General features: G+C 37.6%; 1 protein-coding gene across 18 annotated transcripts in view; it reads right to left on the bottom strand.

Moving 5' to 3' along the window:
• The window catches only part of LOC122563511 (protein 4.1), a 217,823-nt gene that overhangs the window by 40,084 nt on the left and 156,590 nt on the right, over positions 1-21,149 (bottom strand). For 13 of the 18 annotated variants that reach the window (XM_087976725.1, XM_043717312.2, XM_043717315.2 and 10 more), the window contains 7 exons: positions 20,012-20,106; positions 10,374-10,546; positions 8,829-8,918; positions 2,958-3,172; positions 1,869-1,931; positions 1,727-1,768; positions 1,363-1,425 (listed from right to left, as the gene is read on the bottom strand). In XM_087976725.1, coding sequence (XP_087832851.1) covers positions 1,363-1,425; positions 1,727-1,768; positions 1,869-1,931; positions 2,958-3,172; positions 8,829-8,918; positions 10,374-10,546; positions 20,012-20,106 — 741 coding nt within the window. The remainder of the gene's footprint in view (positions 1-1,362; positions 1,426-1,726; positions 1,769-1,868; positions 1,932-2,957; positions 3,173-8,828; positions 8,919-10,373; positions 10,547-20,011; positions 20,107-21,149) is intronic. The other 5 variants (XM_043717311.2, XM_087976729.1, XM_043717316.2 and 2 more) reach the window with 4 other exon arrangements.

Raw genomic sequence — 21,149 nt, 5'->3', positions numbered from 1 at the left:
AATAACCCCAGAGGATCCCTGGCTCAACATCAGTTTTCACTGCCTTAGCAGATTTCTAACAAGAAAGAGGTTGCAAATAGTCTGAATGCTAAGGTCCTCAATTCCTCATCATTAACTAGTGATCTCTCTTGGAAAAGGTCCATGTGAATATTGGATGAGGAATGGACTGGACTAAACTGCAATTATTTCCACAGTTCAGTAGCCAGTCCCATTTTCTAAGACAATGTACATTTCCCAGAGAAATGTCCAAGGAAACATGAAGCATCAATCAGCAGATTCAGGATAAACGACCTAAAAATAGGTAGAAAACAATTCAGTACTGTTAATGTGTAGTTACCTTAATTTAAGGAACACGTAACTGATTTGCTACCTGATGATGCTTTCCTTCCACTTGTACACTTTCTTATTATCTAATTTTGTTTCTATTCCATATTAACTATATTATTCAGTTCTTTTGACATGTTCTTCACTATAAATCCTTTAAGGAACATCATCACACATTTTCAATTTTCTTCACTTAAATTTTGGCCCCTTGACTTTACTCAAGTTGGAGTTCTTATTCTATAAATCTGCTTGCAAGTGCAAACTCAATCAGTGTTGATGCACATCTACCACATTCATACTAACAGCATTTGATATGATATAAAAGACAAGTCTATTTTGGGAGCTGGACCTCTCTAACTTTCTGAATTTGTGTTGAACCTTCAATCTCTTGGGTAGGACAAAAGTTAAATAATATCAAAAAGTGCTCAAGGGATATAGATGTCAAACTCAAAAAGTGATCATTCTTTTGTTGACCCATTGAATTTAAGTACAATTAACAAAATATATTTTAACCCATCAAGTTGTCAAAGGGGACAAGCATGATACATCAAAAGGTAAAACTGTGTTTCAGTATTGCAAGGAAATCAAAGGGAACACTGTCTTTTTAAGCCATAAAGTGCCACTGTCTTTCAAGAATCACCATACTTTGAAGAGTGCATTTGGCTTTTATATTCACAGAATTTCATTGCTGTGCACACACATCAGTAGAACACCTTTACACTGGTCATAAAATAATAAAGGCAAAATCAATTTATAGTCTAATATCCTCTTGGCACTCACTGTGGACCTCCATAATGGATCATCCCATATGACCATCTTCCCAACCATACTTTCAAGCAGCTTGAAAGAAAAGTAAACAAAACATGCCATAGCTTGCTTATAAAGAGACAGCACTAAAAAAAAAACAAAAATGCAAAAGTGCTTGTTTTTTGGTTACATGCAGCACATGCAACATCGTGTGAATGCAGCCAAATAATAAATGCAGAACTCTGGACTAAAGACAACTTGATGAATAACAAGCTTTCCGTTCATACAAACCTCCAACATTAAATTGCTATGCCTGACATAAATGTTTTCACCCTCAACTTTCTTTGATCTCTTCTGCAAAATGAAAGAAGGGAAAAAAGAAAAGCACAAAAATTAAAATGTTGTTCTTGTGGCATTGCAAAGTAGCAAATAAAAAGTGTCAAAAAAAAATTTCATTAGCGCAGCAGAATCTAGACAGGATGATCATGGAACCACAAGAACACACCCAGATTTGATCACCAAAAGAAAAAGCAGAATGAGCAATTCACCATCTGATGAGGGGACATTATCAGGTGAAACAAAGAAATTGATGCTGGGTTACAAAAGACAAAAATTCCCAAACACTCATCTAATTAAAATATGAGAAAATGCTAACCTTGCGCATTCGGACAACCTCTTCCTCTCCATCGGGCTTTTGCTGTTTAGGCGTTGCAAAAAAAGATGAAGTTTAGTAATCCATGTACATACTTCAACCACATTCATTTGAACAATTTTTATTCCAACTTATGAAGACAAACCTGTGATTTTTCATTTGCTGTGGCAGGAAATGATGCGATTTCAGTCTGCTGTGTGATGACCTGCTGTGTTGTTAGTAAAAATAAATTATAATTAATATTATTTATGATAACTAATAATGTCAAGAGTACAATTTACAGATTAATTTGTAAAGCCTTCCGAAAACAAGGCCGAAGCATATTATCTTACATTTCCAAACATTATATTTTGAAAGTATTTTTTAAACTAATTTTCAGTGGGTTTTTTCCCCAATTCTTTTTGAAATTCAGACATCAGTATGAATGGGAAGATGATTTTACAATCCAAGCTGTAACTTGGACTTTGTAAATCCTCATATATGAAACTGCAGCAAAAGGCAATACATTTGCCCATACTCTATGTGCACATACAAAAAACATTTTCCACTCTAAGTCTTTTCACCTTTAATTTCTGCAGTCATTGCAGCAAGAATTTTGTACCAATTCAAGTTTAGGTCTTTTAATGGACAAAAAAATTTAGACAGACGCAGCATGAGCATTTTTCTTTTAAGAAGAGAGACCCTCCTGTGCATCATCTGTTGCTCTGTTCTTGCACCAAGTTATTTAAGTAAAATCAAACTCATCTTCACCCTGCTTCTAGCAATTATTTCAAATTTCATTTTGCAGCATCAATCTTACTGAAGTGTTCGATAACAAAATTGACAGCAACAGCCTAGATTGAAGTCAAGAGGATAGGTGCCATTTAAATTTTATAGTTGCTGCAGGAATGGAATGGAGCTTCAGGTAATACAAATATGCACTGTTATTACTCTATAATAATATTGTCACTGAACCAATTGTCTTTGGAGAATATGTTCATTGTTATCGAAGGAGGATTATTTAAACTCCAAATAAGTTTGCCAACCCCTTTTCTTTACCAGCCTCTAAGACAGTACTCCATTTGTTGTAATATAGAATCAACAATTCAGTAAAAGCTCATTATTTAAAAAAGATGACAAATGAATAGGAATGGATCTGAACATCAATAACTACAACATTATTCACCATGCCCTTTATGTCATATATTTAAATTATGTTTAAAAACAAGCAGAAAATTCAGCTCAAAGAATATACCTTAACCTCTTGGACTGGTTCTGATCTCTTCTCAATGAGACCCTCTCCTTGTTTTACCTCCAATTGCACCTCCTCCTTAACTGCTTTCGATTCAGTCACTCCAGTCGTCTCAGCTGTGGGTGGGCTACTAGCTTCCACTGAATGACTTTGAGATATGGTTGGTGCAGAAGTAGTAACTGCCCTTGGGCTTCTGTCTGGAGTCCCAGTAACTGCAGCTACAAACAAATGTATCAATGTCCCTCAATGCTATTATACAAGCAATAGTTAAACACATTTGTGGGTTTTATTTCTCTCTAGTTCAGGGAAAATCCAAAAATAGCCAATAATATGCAAGAGATTTTAGGTATGCGACCAATATCTTCAAGAATGCGAATACCAGCTGGATATAAACAAGCTTCTTTATTCCCAAAATGTATTGCTCATCTAAACATTTTCCATATACAAGTTTCAAAGTAATCAGTTCTCAGAGAAAAACAGAAATTGTTGGTGAAACTCAGCAGATCTGACAGCATCTGTGGGGAGAAAGCAGCATTAATGTTTTAAGTCTGGTTTCTCTGATAAAGAATCGCATTTTCCCAGTGTCTGCGTGGGTTTCCTCCGGGTTCTTGGTTTCCTCCCACAATCCAAAGATGTGCAGGTTAGGTGGATTGGCTATGCTAAATTGCCAGTGTCCAGGGTGTGCAGGTTAGATGGGTTAACCATGGGAAATACAGAGTTACAGGATAGGATAAAGGGGTGGGTCTGAATAGCACACTGAGGGTCAGTGTGCTCGATGGGCCGAATCACCTGCTTCTACACTGGAGGGATTCTATCTGCAGATTTTCCCCAGCAATTTCTGTTTTTGTTTCAGGTCTCCAGCATCTGCTGTTCTTTGTTTTATTTATACGATCAGTTCTTAAAAATTGCTGACACGCTTTCATCTTATTATCAGTTAATTTTACAAATGATGGGTTTTATCAGAAGATAAAAGCTTGATCTAAATGAAGGTGTAAAGTGCCATTATTCTTGTTGTGCTAACCAGAACTGAAGAACATCTGCATTTCCAAACAAAATAGGAAGTTACTCCACTAGCTGGAGTAACTCCACTTGATGTGAACAAAATTCTAGAATTTAGTCTGATTTTGGTCCACATGCATAACAAATACAAAGTGAAACAATATTACACCACTGGAATATACAGTGATTGATGTGCTTCCTTTCATTACTTCTTTAAAACCAGTGCATAGTAAGGTACATCACATGTGAGCTAATTTTTAAAAATGATTATTTTCAGCAGTAAATTCCCGTTGCTTAACAGTCCTCCAATATATGTGCACTTCTTTAATTCTAGCCCCTAATGCATTCCTGACTCTAACTGTTCGATAGCTGTACCTTTAGCTGCCTAGATCCTAAGCTTTAGAACTCTAAGAGTTTCTCCATCTTTTAACTTCTTTTTCTACCTCTAAAATGCTTTTTAAAATCTACTCCTTTGATCACACTTCTGTCTATTTTTCTGTATTATTACTTTATGTGGCTCAGTGTCACACTTTGCCCAAAAATGCTCCTGGGAAACGCCCATGGGATTTTTCTGTAATGTTAAAGGTAGTATACTAATACAAGGTGTTGTTTCCTAGAGATATATATACACTGTTTAATTCAAAATGTTAAAAGAAAAGTAGCTCAGGAGTAGACTTTTGGATTGAAATTTTCCTGGATTTCTTGATCTCTACAGAAATATCAACTATCCATACCACTTAATATGATTGTATTTTAAGTGATAGGGGCTTAATATAAAAATATATAAGATAGCAGTAGGAGAAGGCCATTTGACCTCTCAAGCTTGCTCCAGCATTCAATAGGTCTATAGTTGACTATCAACACCCTTACTCCACCGTCCTCCAAAATCCCTTGATTCCTACAGCCACAAGAGCTATATCTACATCAGTCTTAAAAGCACAATGTTTTGGCCTCAAACACATTTGTGGTAGTGAATTCCACAGGGTCACCACCCTCTGGGTAAAGAAACCTTTTCAATTTTTCATTCAATTAAAATAATTCAGGTTTTATTTTTTACTTTACTGAAAAAAGTTAACTTCGCAAGAAAATGCTTGTCAGGTAAAGTAGTGGTCATGCAAGGTGAAGAAAAAAATGTGCCAAAGAGATACAATAAAACACTAAAACAGGCAACAAAGAAAAGTAGTTTACTGAACTATTTTACAAGGACGTATTTAACCTATAATAGCTTGACTCACAAATACAAAAATATCTTCTTTTACATTACAGTCGCATTTTTATGACAACAGCTATAGGGGGTGTACTCAATACTTATTGCAGTTGAAGTGACATCACCATTGATATCTGTACAGGTAACTGCTTCTTTCAATAACATAATGATGACCAAAACCATTGCAAATTGAGTTTCCCTGTTTGCTCAGTAAGTAAAAATAACTTAGTGCTGTCTTGCCAAGAAGATTCTATACTCAATTATACAGAGTGCATAACCTGACACTTTCCCACATTGAATTTTATCTGCCACTTCTTTGTCCATTCTGCTAACATATCCAAGTCCATCTATAGCCTCACTACTAACATATCCAAGTCCATCTATAGCCTCACTACTTCCTCGACACCAACTGTTCTTCTTTATATCATCTGCAAACTTCGCAACCATGCCATTAGTTCTTTTGTCTGTATCGTTAATGTATAATCTGAATAGTTGTGGTCCCAACACAGACCCCTGTGGGACTCCGCTACTGACTCACCGCCATTCTGAAAAAGACGCCTTTATCCCTGCACTCTGCCTTCTGTCATTCAGCCAACCTTCTATCCATGCCAGTATCTCACTGTGGGTCTTATCTTATTTAGCAGCCTCCTGTGTGGCACTTTGTCAAAGACTGTCTGGAAATAATCAATTAGCACACTGTCAAGTGAGTCCTGCACCAGGTGAGATGAATGGACAATCCAAACATTTACACTAGGTTGGGCCCTCTTCGGTGCAGTAGTAGCATCCATACTCTTAAACAAGTAGGCCTGTGTTCAAGTCCCACCTGCTCCAGAGGTATTTAATAACATCGCTGAATAAGTTGATTAGGAAACTAAGTTAAATTTACACAATGTTAAACTATGTTAAGAGGGGCCCTTTTGTGGCATAAGAGATACCTATGAACTGGGAGGCATGGCTTCAAGTCCCAGCTGTTCCAGGGGCAGGTAATAACATCTCTGGACAGGTTGATTAGAAAAATGGGTTATATTAAAAAAACTAAAAATTAAGCTTGGTTATAGGTGTGTAACAACATTCCTGAACAGGTTGATTAGAGAAGTTAATAAAAATTTTAAAATTTGTATTTGGCGAGAGGGCCCGCTTATGGCACAGTGGTAATGTCCTTATCCCTTGACTGGGAGTCCCAGGTTCAGGTCCCATCTACTAAACAGGTGTGTAATAACATCTCTGAATAAGCTGAAGAGAAAAACGGATTAGATTATTTTTTAAAACTGGGCCATTGACTGTTCACAAGAAAAAAAGATCCTCTGATGGCAAAGTGGTAATGTCCCTACCCCTGGACAAAGATGCTCAGGTTTATGTCCCACATGTTCCAAAAGGCGTACTATATCATCTTTGAACAAGTTGATTAGAAAAATAGGTTCGAATTATAGAAAATGTTAAAATTAAACCTGGTTAGAAGTAGAAGTATTAACATCTCTGAACAGAAAAACAGGTTAAAAGTTTTAAAGATTCTACTTGATTAGCAGGCCCTCTTGTGGTGCAGTGGTAGTGTACTTCCCCCAAGACTGGGAGGCCCAGTTCAAGTGCTCCAGGTATGTATAATAACATCTCTGAAGATGTTGATTAAAAAATTAGGTTAAAGTTTTTCAAACAATTAAAAATTTAAACTTGGTTGGAAGAAATTTGGGACTGATGGGAAGAGAGATTAAAGAATAAAGTTTGAGGAATTTACAACTAACAATATTACTATCAAATTCAAGTTCTGATCATCATAAAACACATTTGGTATTTCTTATAAACATCATAAAAATTCAGAACTACTCCAAAATAACTCATTGCACAATCATATTTGGAACTTATGCAATTCTGTGACCTTACAAAACTTCGTCCTTCACCCAAAAATGAGTAAAATATTCATTCAAAATGGCTGTTTATGTATCATTGCTAATAACTACAGTTAGTGAATTTTGAAAAGAACGGTGTTAAACACTTGCGTAAAAGAAGTTGCATAAAAACATATGATAACACATTATAAAGTACCATTATTTAGTGAAAATTAAGATCAACAATAAAAATAATTTAAATGTTATATATCTTAGTCACCAGTTCATTCATTTTTATAATAGGTTAATATGAACATATGAGTGAGTATAAGAAATAGGATCACATGTAAGGCATTTAATTTCCTAATCCTGATCTGCCATTCAATAAAATCATGACTGATGTGATCATGGTTTCAATTGTACTTTCCTGTCTATTCCTTGCACTCTTTAACTCCTCTCCAGAACTTAAAGGCATCTCACGCAAATTTGAGTATTTCAAAGAATAATGAATTAACTTAATAAACTAAATAATAATAAATAAATAATAATAAATCCTCAATTCCATTTTAAACACAAGATATTTTGTTCTGAAACCGTGCCTCATTTTTCTAGACCCACATGAGGACAGTTTCTCAGCATTTGTTCTGTCAGTCCCACCTCAGAATCTTCTGTTTTAATAATGTCTCACTCTTCCAAACTATAATGTATGTAGCAAGCTGCTCAAAAGTTTCTCATAAAATAATGTATTCACCCCAGGTTTCAATCCACTGAACTTTCTCTGAACTGCCTCCAATGCAACTATATCTCTTCTTGAAAAAAGGCAAAAATTGAACACAGTTCTCTAGGTCCACACCCTATGTATCACGTAACCAAACTTACAGCTTTATTCAATCAGGTTTTTGTCAAAACAAACAACGAATGTTGATAAACTTGCAGTATCAGGTACAAATGTCAAGATTTTGCATTCAGGAATAATTCCTTTGGAGTGTGTTCATAAAAATATCCTGAATTTAAAACACTTGAATATTATTTGACTTGCTTCCTTGGTCTTTCAGATGCTTGATTACCATGTCAGACTCAAGGAAATTAATCTAGTACTTTTTGGATTATGCAGATTTAAATTTAGAAAATTTTATGTCCCCATCCCATCAAAACATTTGCAACAATTTTTCAAACAATGTTTTCTAATGAGCAAGTATCAAACTTGGGTCAAAGTTTCCTTTTATAATTTAGAAATCAAGAACACCACAAACAAAGAATGTTTAAATTCCAACTGTTTTTGTAATGAACTACAGGTATAACAAGTCAAAAAGTCTGTCTAAATTTAATAAACTAGGCTAGCAACTTAAAAAATACCAAACTGGTCAAAGCTTTACAATCTTTAGGGTTTTAAGTGGATGCACAAAAAATATCATTGGCAGCTTTCTAATCAAATCTTATGGTTTTAAACCCAAGCTTCCACTTGTCCAAATTTTACATACAAGTCCAAATTGTTCATCATTTTGCTGCCAAAAGCTTTACTTAGTCACTGCAAAAAAGTATTCAAGTCCAAGAAATCCAGTTCTTTTAAAAACATGGGTTTCATTTTCTTGGCTAATTTGCTAGTTACAATTACACCAGACCACACAAATTACTTTTAACCTATTTTTCTAGATTACACAAAGTATTCTTAACACCAAATCTGGCTCTACGTGAGAGTTCAGATCTTAAATCATCATGCTTAGCAAATCAAAAACAGAATAAAAAGTATTCAAGTGGTCAGTGCAACAATTCAAAAGGAGCTTGCAAAAAGGAAAGAGTGAAGAAACAGGAACACCGCAGAGCTTTAAGCCAACAAACTGGTACCTGGCTGCTCTCTGGGTGCTTCAATACATCTGGGCTCAAGATCCTCGTCCAGTGGTAATTCAACAGAGGTTTTTGGAAACTTACGTTTAGCTGGAGAGAATGTGTACATGTTAACAATTTAAGTATTTTTGGTGAAAATAATTTCAAAATTTGTGGTTTAAGTAATTTAAAACTCATGAAATTTTTATTCTTATTAAATATTAATTTAAAAATGAAACAGAATGTAGGTTTAAATTTTGAATATTCACAATAGAGGAGTTGCAAAATTCCCTCTGGAGATCAGGGTAAGTGGTGCATCAATTTGGAATTCTGAATAACACATCTCATTTTTGCTACCAAATAACTTTAAAAACGATTTGTTTTGTTTTTACTCAGCTACCTCAGTTTTGTTTAAAAAAATTAAATCCGTTATGCTTTGTCCCATCTGGATGAACACCAAATGTAATCCTGAGGCTAGAAAATTATATGCCTGATCCCAAATCATTACTTCTTCCTAATGTTTAAAAAGGTTTCTTTAATCCAACTCAATTTTGCCAGTCCAAATTTGAACTTTTAGTTTGGAACCAAATACAACTTTATTCTTCTCAGCTCAATCTTTTATTTTTTAAGTGATTTGATCAACGTTAATAAAAATTTTGGGCTTCTGTACATTGAATGAGCAATTATGAATTAAAGTCTGGTGGATTAAAGTCGTGTTTGATTAGTTAAACAGAACTGTTTGTTTAGCTACAAATGGCCATATAATAAATGATTACCCATTATGATAGTACTTCCTAAACTGCAGGTGCAGCATTTCAAAATGATCCACAAATCAGTGAATAGAAAATAATTTTACTTGTCCCTTGAAAATTAAGGATGAATTCCACATCTTAAAAAGTTTATAAGTGGTTAGCAGTTTTTGTGTTTAAACCCTGACAAAATGAGCACACGAACTTTCTATAAAGGATGTAAACTTTAAGATATCTTTCTGCCAATCCTCTAAAATATGGACATAGAATGGAATTCATGATCTTTATTTCAATTGCTCCATTAAATGAAATGTTCTCTGTAGCTTTCAAGTACTCAGCCAACTTTTGAGTAATCAATCGTTTGCACATTTTGGTGCTCAAAAGAGAAGATCTATGGCACTAAATATTTATGCAGTTGTATAAAAATTGCCTCATGTCAAGAAAGCCTCATATGAGACCGAAGGCAAAGTCACCAAATCAGAAACCAGAACTTCCAAACTTTAGCAGCATTTTACACTGTAAAGTGAGATTATGATCTTAAATCATCATGCTTGGCAAATCAAACGGTGTAAAAATGTATGAACTACTGTGTGAACTACTGAGCCTGAAGCCAAACTGCAGAGATCAATGGAACACGCAACCACTTTAAAAAAGTGAGCTTTATATAGCTTTTTTAAAAAGTCTATTTGTTATAACTATCTACAGCAGGTTCAATGTACAAACATAAACTAAAACAATAATTAAACATTTACAACTCAATTACACTAACTTGTAGGTTTAACTTTATAATCCAAAATGCGAAATCTGTCAATTTTACCTCCATCCAGGCTTCTGGATGCCCTTTTGCTTGCAGTACGCTCAAAACGTGGTGCAGGTCTGTCAATTAGAGCACTTGCTTCTCTGGTCTGAACCTGTGTTCGACCACTATAACGGAATTTGGAACCCAGGGACAGGAATTTGCTCTTAGCTGTGGACTCTGGTGTTGTTAATCTATAAAGTAAAAACAAAGTAAAATATTCCAGGCAAAGTCTCCAAAAATGCTCTTTCAAATGATGTGCAAATACCACTCTTCTGCTTGCCTCCCATTCACTTTTTCACCTGAAAGTGACGACATTTACATACTGGAATATGGTTCCTGCAGTCTGATGGGATCTCACCAAGTAGGTAGGTTTCATTTAAGGGGCCAATCAGTAAGTGTTGTCAGGTTATTTTATCAAGTCTGACCCTGATCCTGCCCACACACAAAATGCCTCCCATGCAAGGTTTTTAGCAGGTGACAGATAGCAAATGATGAATAAAATGACTGATGAATATCTGTCGTCCTTAGTCATAATGTCAAGGTAAAATGGACGCAAGCAGCTAATGACCAGTTGAGATCAGTTAATTCAGCACAAATTAGGAATCAAATCTGGTGACTTCTGGTGTGTCTAACACAGCACTATTCAGAGCAGTGCCTTTACTAAAGAGTGCAAGAATTCCAGAAAATAAATGAGAATACCTAAAAAGAAAAAAAAAGGGAGAGTGAAGTCCAGGTCAAAGTGTTGATTGAGATGTTAGCAGTTTGTTTAAGAGTCTCATGAAGAGACATTAATTAAATAAGATAGCATCAAATGAATGCAGAAGGTTGCTGGAAATAAATCAAGCTGAGCCATGACAACTGTGTAAGGAACTTTAAGTAGAAACAGGATGATCATTCACTGCAGTTTGAGCATGTCTAATGCTGTTGCTAAGGATAAACCAGTTGAACCTTTAGTTCTGATATTTGCAATGAGACTGTTTCAAATAGTCTTTACCGAGTGAAAAGCAATTTGTTTTTTATATGTTGCATATAAAACATTTTGGATGTGGTTTTGTTAAAAGTAAACTGGCAATCTCTTGCGAATGTGATCAGCAAATGACCACCAGAGTAAGCAGATGTTGCAGAACCAAAACAAAGCTCAGTGTCTCTATCTCCACCATTGAATACTTTTGTTAATACAAACTTGGCTTGCTTAAAAAAAAGTGATTGACCATTCAATACTCATCTTATCAACACTGTATCAATATCAAGTTTACTGACGTCAACAGCCAGTTTCAATTGTTTGGTATACTTTGGAGGTGCTAAAACCAGTGCAGTGTAGCTTTCAAATTGTCAAAAGCTGATTGAAATTTCCTTATCTATTCAAATTTAATCAGTGAAAAATGCTCATATGACAAAAGAAGCTGTATCATATAATGAAACTTATTTTATTCTTCTAAAAAACATTTTTTCCAGTATAAGACCATGAGATATAGGAACAGAAGTAAGCCTTTCAGCCCATTGAATCATCTTCACAACTTAAAAAGATCATGATTGATTTGATAATCTCCACTCCACTTTCCTGCCTTTTTCCCATCTACTCTTGATTCCCTTACTAATTGAAAACTGGTTTATCTCAGCATTGGATATTGTTCATGACCTAGCCTCTGCAGTAAAAATATCTACTTATTTACTACCTTGAGAGAGAATAAATTCCTCTTTATCTCAGTCTTAGACTTTAAACTACTTTAACAGGGGGTTGGGAACCTAAGGGGAGGCTCTGAGGTAGCTCGAGTGGGTAAGAGATTAAGAAAAAAACCAGAATCAAAATAGTAAATAAAAACAAGCAGCAGCTGAGCAGTGTAGTACTAAGATGAGTGGAAACCACGTAGTGAAAGAGAGAGAATGTTTAAAAACAAAAGATTCTTCTGGTGGAGGTGGTAAGATTCAAAAGGAAGGTATAAAAACTAGCATCAGGGCACTTTACCTGAATGTTTGTAGTATTCAAAATATAATAAATGAGTTGACAGCACAAATTATTATGAATGGGTATGATTTAGTGACCCTTTCAGAGACATGATTGCAGGGTGGTCACGACTGGGAGTGAAATATCCAGAGGTATCACACTATTTGGAAGGACATACAGAAGGAAAGAGGTGTGATGTAGCTCTGATATTTCAGGATTACATCTGGGCAGTAGAGAGAGATGATACAGATTCGATGGAAAAAAAGGGTGAATCAGTGTGAGTGGAAATTAGAAACAGTAAGGAGAAAAAGTCACTGACAGGCATAGTCGATAGGCCACCAAATAATAACATCACGCTGGGATGGGCAATAAACGATGAATGTAGAAATGGTATGGAAATTATCATGAGGGATTTTAATCTACATATTGATGGGTCACACAAAATCAGACACAACAACTTTGAGGAGGAGTTCGTAGAATGTACCCAAGATAGTTTCCTCAAACAGAATATCATGGAACCTTCGAGGGAGCAAGCTATCCTAGATCAGGAATAATTAATCATCTCTTAGAGATTGTCTCAGAAGGAGCGATCATATTATGATTGATTTTAAAATACAGTTGGAGGGTGAAAAGGTAAAATTCAATACCAGTGTCTTGTGCTTAAACAAAGGAGACTGCAATGGGATGAAGGAGGAGTTGGCTAAGGTAGATTGGGAGCAAAGACTATATGGTGGGACAATTGAGAAGCAGTGGGGACTTTTGAAGTGATTTTTAACAGTGCTTAGCAAACGTATATACCAGTGAAAAGCATAATCAGCCATGGATAACTAAGGAAATAAAAGAAGGTATCAAGTTGAAAGTAATGCATACAAAGTGGCAAGAAGTACTGTTAAACTAGAGGACTGGGAAATCTTTAAAGGTCAACAGAAAGCTTTGAAAAAAGCTATAAAGTAAAGATAGACTGTGAGAGTAAACTAGCTCAGGATATAAAAACAGGATACAAATATATAAAATAAAGAAAGTGACTAAGGTAGGCGTTGGTCCTATAGGGGATGAGAAGGGGGATTTAATAATGGGAAATGAGGAAATGGCCAAGGCATTGAACAGGTATTCTGTGTTGGTCTTCACAGTGGAAGACACAATAATTGATGACAAGGAGGCTATGGCAGGTGAAGACCTAGAAATTAATATTATCACTAAAGAGGCAGTATTGGGCAAACTAATGGGGCTAAAGGTAGAGAGGTCTCCTAGCCCTGACAAAATGCATCCCTGGGTAGTAAAAGAGATGATGGGGAAAATAGAAAACATGCGTGTGGTAATTTATCAAAATTCATTACACTGAGGCAGTTTGACAGATTGAAAAATGCAAATGTAATGCCACTGTTAAAAAATGGAGGGAGGCAAAAGACGGGTAACTATAGGCCTGTTAGCTTAACTTCTGGAGTAGGGAAAATGCTTCAATATATCATTAAGGAAGAAAAAATGAGAAATTGCCCCATCAGGCATACGCAGCATGGGTTTATGAAAGGCAGGTCATGTTTAACTAATTTGCTGGAATTCCTTGAGGACATTACGAGTGCAATGGACAATGGGGAACTGGTGAATATGGTGCATTTGGATTTCCAGAAGCTATTTGACAAGGTGCCACAGAAGAAGCTGCTGCTGCATAAGATGTGTGGTGTTGGTAATGCATTAGCATGGATAGGGGATTGGAAAGCAAAAAGTGAGGATAAATGGGTGTTTTACTGTTTGGAGATCAGTGGCTAGTGGTTTGCCTCAGGGATCAGTGCTGACACCACAACTGTTTACAATTTACGTGGATGATTTAGAGTTGGAAACCAATTGTACTGTGTCAACATTTGTAGATAATACAAAGAGGTGTGGTACAGCAAATTGTGGAGAGAACACAAAGTCTGCAGAGGGACATAGATTAAGTATGGAATATTGTCCTTCATTGCTAGAGGGATCGACTTTAAAAGCAGGGAGATTATACTGCAGCTGTATAGGGCACTAGTGAGGCCACACCTGGAGTACTGTGTACAGTTTTAGTCCCTTACTTGAGAAAGGATGAATTGATACTGTAGGGAATGCAGAAGGGATTCACTGGGTTGATTGTAGAGTTGAGAGGGTTGGCTTTTAAGGAGAGACTAGGACTACACTCATTGAAATTTAGAAGAATTAGGGGAGAATCTGATAGAAACATTTACAATTATGAAGGAAATAGACAAGGTAGAACCAGGGAGGTTGTTTCCATTGTTGGGTGAAACTAGAAATAGGGAGCATAGCCTCTAAAATAAGGAGGAGGAGACTCAGGGCTGAGTTGAGGAGGAACTTCTCTGTGGAATTCCCTACCCAGTGAAGCAATTGAGGGTACCTCGTTGAATGTTTTTTTAAGGCAAAGAAAAATAGATTTTTGAACAGTAAAGGAATTAAGGGTTATGGTGAGCAGGTGGGTAAATGGAGCCGAGTCCACAAAAAGATCAGCCATGATCTTGATGATTGGTGAAGCAGGGTCAAGGGGCCAGATAGCCTACTCTTGATCCTATGTTCTTATGTAAATAAGTGACCCTTCTATTCTGAGATTATGCTCTCAGGTCTTAGACTCTCTTACAAGTGGAATCAAACTACACATCTGCCAAGCCCCCTAAGAATCTTACTAGGTTTAATCAAGTTATCTCTCATTCTTCTGACCTCAAATGAGCAGAAGCCCAACCTATTCAACTTCTTTTCATAAGAAAATCCCTCCTTAACTGATAAAGAGGGTGAACCTTATCAGAACTACCTCCAATGCCAACGTATCTTTCTTTCAATAAGGGCATCAAAACTGTTCACACTACTCTAGATGGGGTCTAACTAGTGCCTGTACAGTTTTAGCAAGACTTCACTATTTGGATACTTGTGCACCAACCATTCCCAGAATAACTCATTACTCAGCTTATCACGTAAAAGAAATGTATTCCTTGTGTCTGCAAATCTTTAAAAGGCTACTGTGTACTTGGTTAGGTATTGGCAATCCAAAGCTACCCTGTGTGATCAAGAATGCAGTTGGAAAATGCCAGAGAAGATTCTCCAACAGGTATTTGGAGGTCCTGGTGGATGGGCTAGTGTAAAGGAAGGCAGTCCTCATTCCAGAGGACAAGCGGAGGAAGCTGCCCTGCTGGACCCTGACAGCAGAGGTCGCCACCCAAAATTGTGCCTCCCTACATCAGAGATGGTGCTATCAGTAGGTTGAAACAAAGTGACCTTCTCTGCTCAGTCACGCTAAGTGCCATAGCTTAACGAAAGCTATCTCATATTCACTAATCACTGCAACTGCACCTGCCTCCCACCACTCCACTATTCTCTCTTCATATTACCTACAACATCTTTCCTCATTCACTCTTAACCCCACAAACTCCCACACCACTTATCCTCATGACCACTGCACCACTTGTACAGCTTAACACCTTTATACCACCTGCACCAGCACTAACAGATGTGCCATCCACTTTCACCTCAGTCAATCCCTCCCTTTTCTCCAAGTAATGGAGAAGACAGTCCAAAACAAGACAGTGAGACCATAAGGCAGGATAGCACCCAATATTTGGAGAGAATCTGCACCTTGCGAGATAAGACCTACACTGCTCGTGCAGGGAGGCAGAAACATCCATGTTTTGACAACTGAGTAAGTACAAATATTACTCCCACTGCACCTCTCTCAGTTTGAGAGTCTTATTCATTGTACACCATTTCTAACCATTGGCTACCATGCCTTCTTTTTTATGCTTTGCAGTCTAGACAGTATGTTTCCCACTTCCACTGTGAAACACACACTTCCCCCAGAAGCCACCTCACTGACCATTTGAAGATTTAAGTACCAAGGCATCAGAGGAAGCGCTGGCAAGGGTGCCTCCTGCACGACATTCCAGCTCAGATACTAACAACTTGGTGGATATGTTGGGCTTTGAGATTGTAGGAAGAAAATTGGACACACCTCACTGCTACATCTTTGCAATGGGCAGAGGAAGAAACACTCAAGGCTGGTGGGACTCAGGACGGCTGGAGATCAGGAACCTACTCAGCCCCTGGCAGGAGAGGAGCCTGTAGCCTTGGCAATCAGGAACTTCAGACCACATGGACAGGAGCAGCAGATAGGTTTGCAAGAAGAATGATAGAAAGTGTCATCAACACTGTCACCAAGCAGGACCTGTTCAGCAATAACCTGCTCCATGACAGCCAGTTTGGGTTCTGCTAGGGCCACTTAGTTCTTGACCTCATTATAGCCTTGTTTCAAACATAGACAAGAGTTGAATTCCAGAGGTGAGGAGAGAGTGACAGCCCTTGATATCAAGGCTGCTTTCGATCGAGTGTGGCACCAAGAAGCCCTAGCAAAACTGGGTGTCGGGGGCAAACACTCCAGTGGTTGGAGTCATACCTGGCACATAGCAAGACGGTCATGGTTGATGGAGATCAGTCATCTCAGCTCCAAGACATCTCTGCAAGAGCTCCACATGGGAATGTCCTAGGCCCAACTATCTTCAGCTGTTTTATCAATGACCTTCCCTCCATCATAAGGTCAGAAGTGGGGATATTTGCTGATGATGTATTTTGTCTGCTTGTTTGGATTTGTAATTAAGATTAATTGAGATTAATGGAGGTCTGACGCTGAGAGTCTACTGCATCATATGTACGCAGGATAAACAATGCGTATATTGGGTCATGTTGACATCTTTGGCCCTCCTCGTGTAACATCCCTATTCTTTTGTGGCCTTGGTACCCTAAAATATGGTTGGGTTTGATCTGACTACCAGCATCTGTGGTAGGGAGGTGCAACACATGGATGGGTACAATGCTTTAGGATGGCCAGGGAATAGAGACCTTGCAGATGTGACATCTCAACCAAGCTGAAGTCAAGATGCCCTGACAGTGGTCTTGCTCCACTGTGCCCTCATTGCCCCCTTCCCAGTCATACTTAGTTTTCTGCTCCACTGCAAATACAGTTTCCCTGGCTTCACCAATTGTAGTCCTTCCTCCCTCCCCAGTCTGCAACTCTCAGTCCTGAAGATTAACATGTCAAGCCTCCTTCCCACTGCAATTGCCGCCACATTTCCACAGACCTTTACCATCGGTTTCTCTGGTAGCACCTGATGGACTGTGTCCCACTCTGTTGAGCAACCAAACCAGCTAACCCCAGAAGTACCCAGACACCAACTGTTCACAACGTTTATGATTTAGATGAAGGAACTAAATTTAATATCTCCAAGTTTGCAGATGTCTAGAGTGGGAGGATGAACTATGAGAAGGATGCCAAGATGTTTTAGTGCGATTTGAATATGTTCATTGAGTGTGAAAATATCTTGTCGACAAAGTAGAATGTGGATCAGACCGATTCCTAAGATTGCAAGACTGACATATAAAGAGACAGTAGGTTAGAATTTTGTTGCTGGAGTTCAGAAGGAAGAATGGGGTTGGTGGGGGGGGGGGGGGAGAAGAGCGGGAATCTCAAAAGGAACTGATAGAATTCTAACAGGACTAGACAGAATTAACCTGGAACAATGTTCCCAATGATCAGAGTGTCCAAACCAGAGGCCACAGTCTAAAGGATATAGGGTATGCCATTTAGGACTGAGGTGAGGAGAAATTTGTTCAGCTAGTGAGTGGGTGAGCTGTCGAATTCTCTGCTACGGACAGCAGTTGAAGCCAAAGCAGTGAATGTTTTCAAGAAGGAGTTACACGTAGTCCTTAGGGCTAAAGGAATCAAAAGATATGGGGAGAAAGCAGGAACAGGGGACGGAATCAGATATCAGCCATCATTATGTTGAGTGGTGGAACAGGTTTGAATAGCTGAATGGCCTACTCCTGCACTTAATTTCTATGTGAATACAGATTTCCAGGTGAAAATTAAATCCCTCATTAGGATGAGAATCACCCTGGAGACATTTTTCTTTATTCCTTCACTCGTAAGCTTTTCTTGAGCCAGCTCATGCTTTTGTGAATTTCTCTTTAACCTTTAAAGATTCACAGAGTGCTGTACAATTCACTGGATTTTTACAAGATCCTTCAATTTGTTATGCTCCCAACCTATGGTAATACTGGACAAGTCAGATTCCAATATAAAACTTGGTGTGACAGACCATAAGTTTTATTTTTGCAATTTGGTTAGTACGTGGTCAGTCTCTGAAGATATACACACAGAAGGTTGTCAATGGATTTTTAAGAAAAACAACACAGGTTTATTACAAAGAAGAAAATTTAGAAATGATAATTGAGAAAGATCTCATTGTTAAAAATGGCAAAATGTTTTACACACACACAACCCAAGTAAAATATCACTCCTATCCTTATGTTAATTACTTTTTACTCAACAGACAAGGTTGCAACAGTCTTCTTTTAGCAAATTCATTAGTTGTGATTCTCATAGGTACTGGCTCTTCCAGAGACACCCAGCTATCTAGGCTAACATAATGACTTTTTTCACTCTACTCCAAGAAATAAACTCAAGCCTTTGACCACTTTTAAGTTGTTAAACAGCACATGTGCTAGCACGAATCTTTTCTTCTGAACCCCTGGACTCTGCTTTTGTACATCATAGAAACTCACTTCAATAACATGCAGCAATTATCTCGCCATGAAGGCTGCTGGTGTCATTTAGAACGTCACATGAGTTCTTGGAAAAGCTGTCTTTAGGTCATTGTGCCAAACAACTTTCTGACCCCCGCTTAACAAATATCAAACTGAAAACCATAAAACTATTTACCCCAATTTTAAAAACCAATTTTTCAAACATCATAATACATTTTCAAATTTACATCACACTGTTCACTTCTGAAACAGAAAATTACATCAGCCAATTCTTTAACTTTGAGTTGCATTGAGAGAATTCAAATTAGTGTACAGTTGACAAAATTATCCCAAAATTCATATTTCACAGATAGTACCAAGAAATGACATGGCAGTGATATCTGCCCCTCTCTCTGTACACCTACGTATCTGAATTACACATCGATAGGTATTGCCAGAATTATTCTGAGGTACTCCATACAGGACTATACAGAGTTACATAGAATTCCTAAAGTGTGGAAACAGGCCAGTTGGCCCAACATGTCCACACCAACCCTTTGAAGAATAACCCACCCAGAACCATTCCCTACCATATTACTCTACATTTACCCCTGACTAATGAACCTAACCCACACATCTGTGAACACTACAGACAATTTAGCATGGCCAATTCACCTCATCCACACATCTTTGGACTGTGGTTCAGTGGTTATCACTGCTGTCTCACAGCATCAGAGACCCAGGTTCGATTCCAGCCTCGGGTGACTGTGTAAACTCCACACAGACAGACGTTCTGTTGGTGCTCTGCTTTCCTCTAATAGTCCAAAGATGTGCAGGTTAGGTGAATTAGCCATGCTAAATTGCGCATAGTGTTCAGGGATGTGTAGGCTAGGTGCATTAGTCTGGGGAAATGCAGAGTAATTGGGTAGGGAATGGTCTGGGTGGGATACTCTTTGGAGGGTCGACGTAGATTTGTTGGGCCAAATGTAGGGATTCTATGATTATGTGGGGAAATTTCACAGCTTCTGTCATTAAATTACTCACCCAGGACTGAATTTATGAAGGAGATTTGTAAGTGAGAAGGATTGTGATATCTCAGTCTTTAAATGTTTTTAACTTAATGGAATAGCAATTTTTCTGATTTTCTTCACATTAAGTACAGAATACATACCTGAAAAAGGTATGATTTTCCACACAAACCTTCCACAACTTTTTGGCAGCACGGTAATTGGGCAGCTTGAAACCAATAGTGCTTTCACACTGATCCTGAAATACGAAGACAGAAAAATCAGCAATTCGCTGAACAGTAATGCATATTCCCCCAAAAATGTCAGAAGATATATACATATTCAAAATTACAGCAAGTGTTCAAAATTATAAGTCTTTCCCTCAAGTTTTGAGACAATTGACTACCTTCTGCATTTAATACTTGTGGTAATATAAGTGATGCTTTGCTGGTATTGCAGAAATTTAAAATGTTTACAAGAATAACATTAACAAATTGCATATGAATCATAAAAATTGAATTTTCAAAGGATTAGGGGAAAAATCTCTGAACGACAGGCTTTTTGGAATAACTTTCATATGAAAGTATGCAATACTCATTTAATAATAACTTGTGCATCATTGCCAATCTGTATCTTAATTTCATTTACCTGCCATTGTTTCATAGCAGTTAACGTATGGTATTTGCCAAATTAGTTCTTTAATCCCAGGGTGAACATCCAAATGAGCTAGTTTCATCGGTTTTTTTGAGGGAGCATTTCCCAAATCTCTAGCACCTTCTCATGTCTTTTTTATTTGTTCAGACTTTCCCACTGTGACCCCAATTTGATACTCAATATGTCAGACCCTTAGGCAGTCAGGAAGGAAAACTTTCATCTACAAAATTCCTAAAGGAAAACCAGGTACAGTTTTCAAGGTCAGAACTGGGCATGCAGGATCAGGCAGTCAGACCACACTCATTTAAAAAAAACAGCACAATTTACAGAGGCCTCACAGCTATTAGAACTTGGATCCACACTTGTGAAGTCAAAGTATTAGCTGCTGACGCCAATGAGAAACACTGTTCTACAACTATGCTGAGGGGGCCCTTTTGTGGTGAAGTGATAGTGTCCTTACCCCTGAACTTGGCTTCAAGTTCAGGGTAAGGCTCCACAGCAGAGTCAATTTTATTTGATAATCCTTAACTCCACTTTCCTGCCTTCTCCTTACAATCCTCAAATCCCTTATGTATAAAAAATCTCTCTATCTCTGCTTCAAATATATGTAATGACCCAGCCTTAACAGCCTTCTATGGAAAATATTTC

Source organism: Chiloscyllium plagiosum, unplaced genomic scaffold (assembly GCF_037043375.1).
Source record: "Chiloscyllium plagiosum isolate Xiang-an unplaced genomic scaffold, Cpla_swu_hap1 HiC_scaffold_30, whole genome shotgun sequence".
In the NCBI taxonomy this organism is placed as follows: domain Eukaryota; kingdom Metazoa; phylum Chordata; class Chondrichthyes; order Orectolobiformes; family Hemiscylliidae; genus Chiloscyllium; species Chiloscyllium plagiosum.
This window is presented reverse-complemented; position numbering and strand designations above follow the sequence as displayed.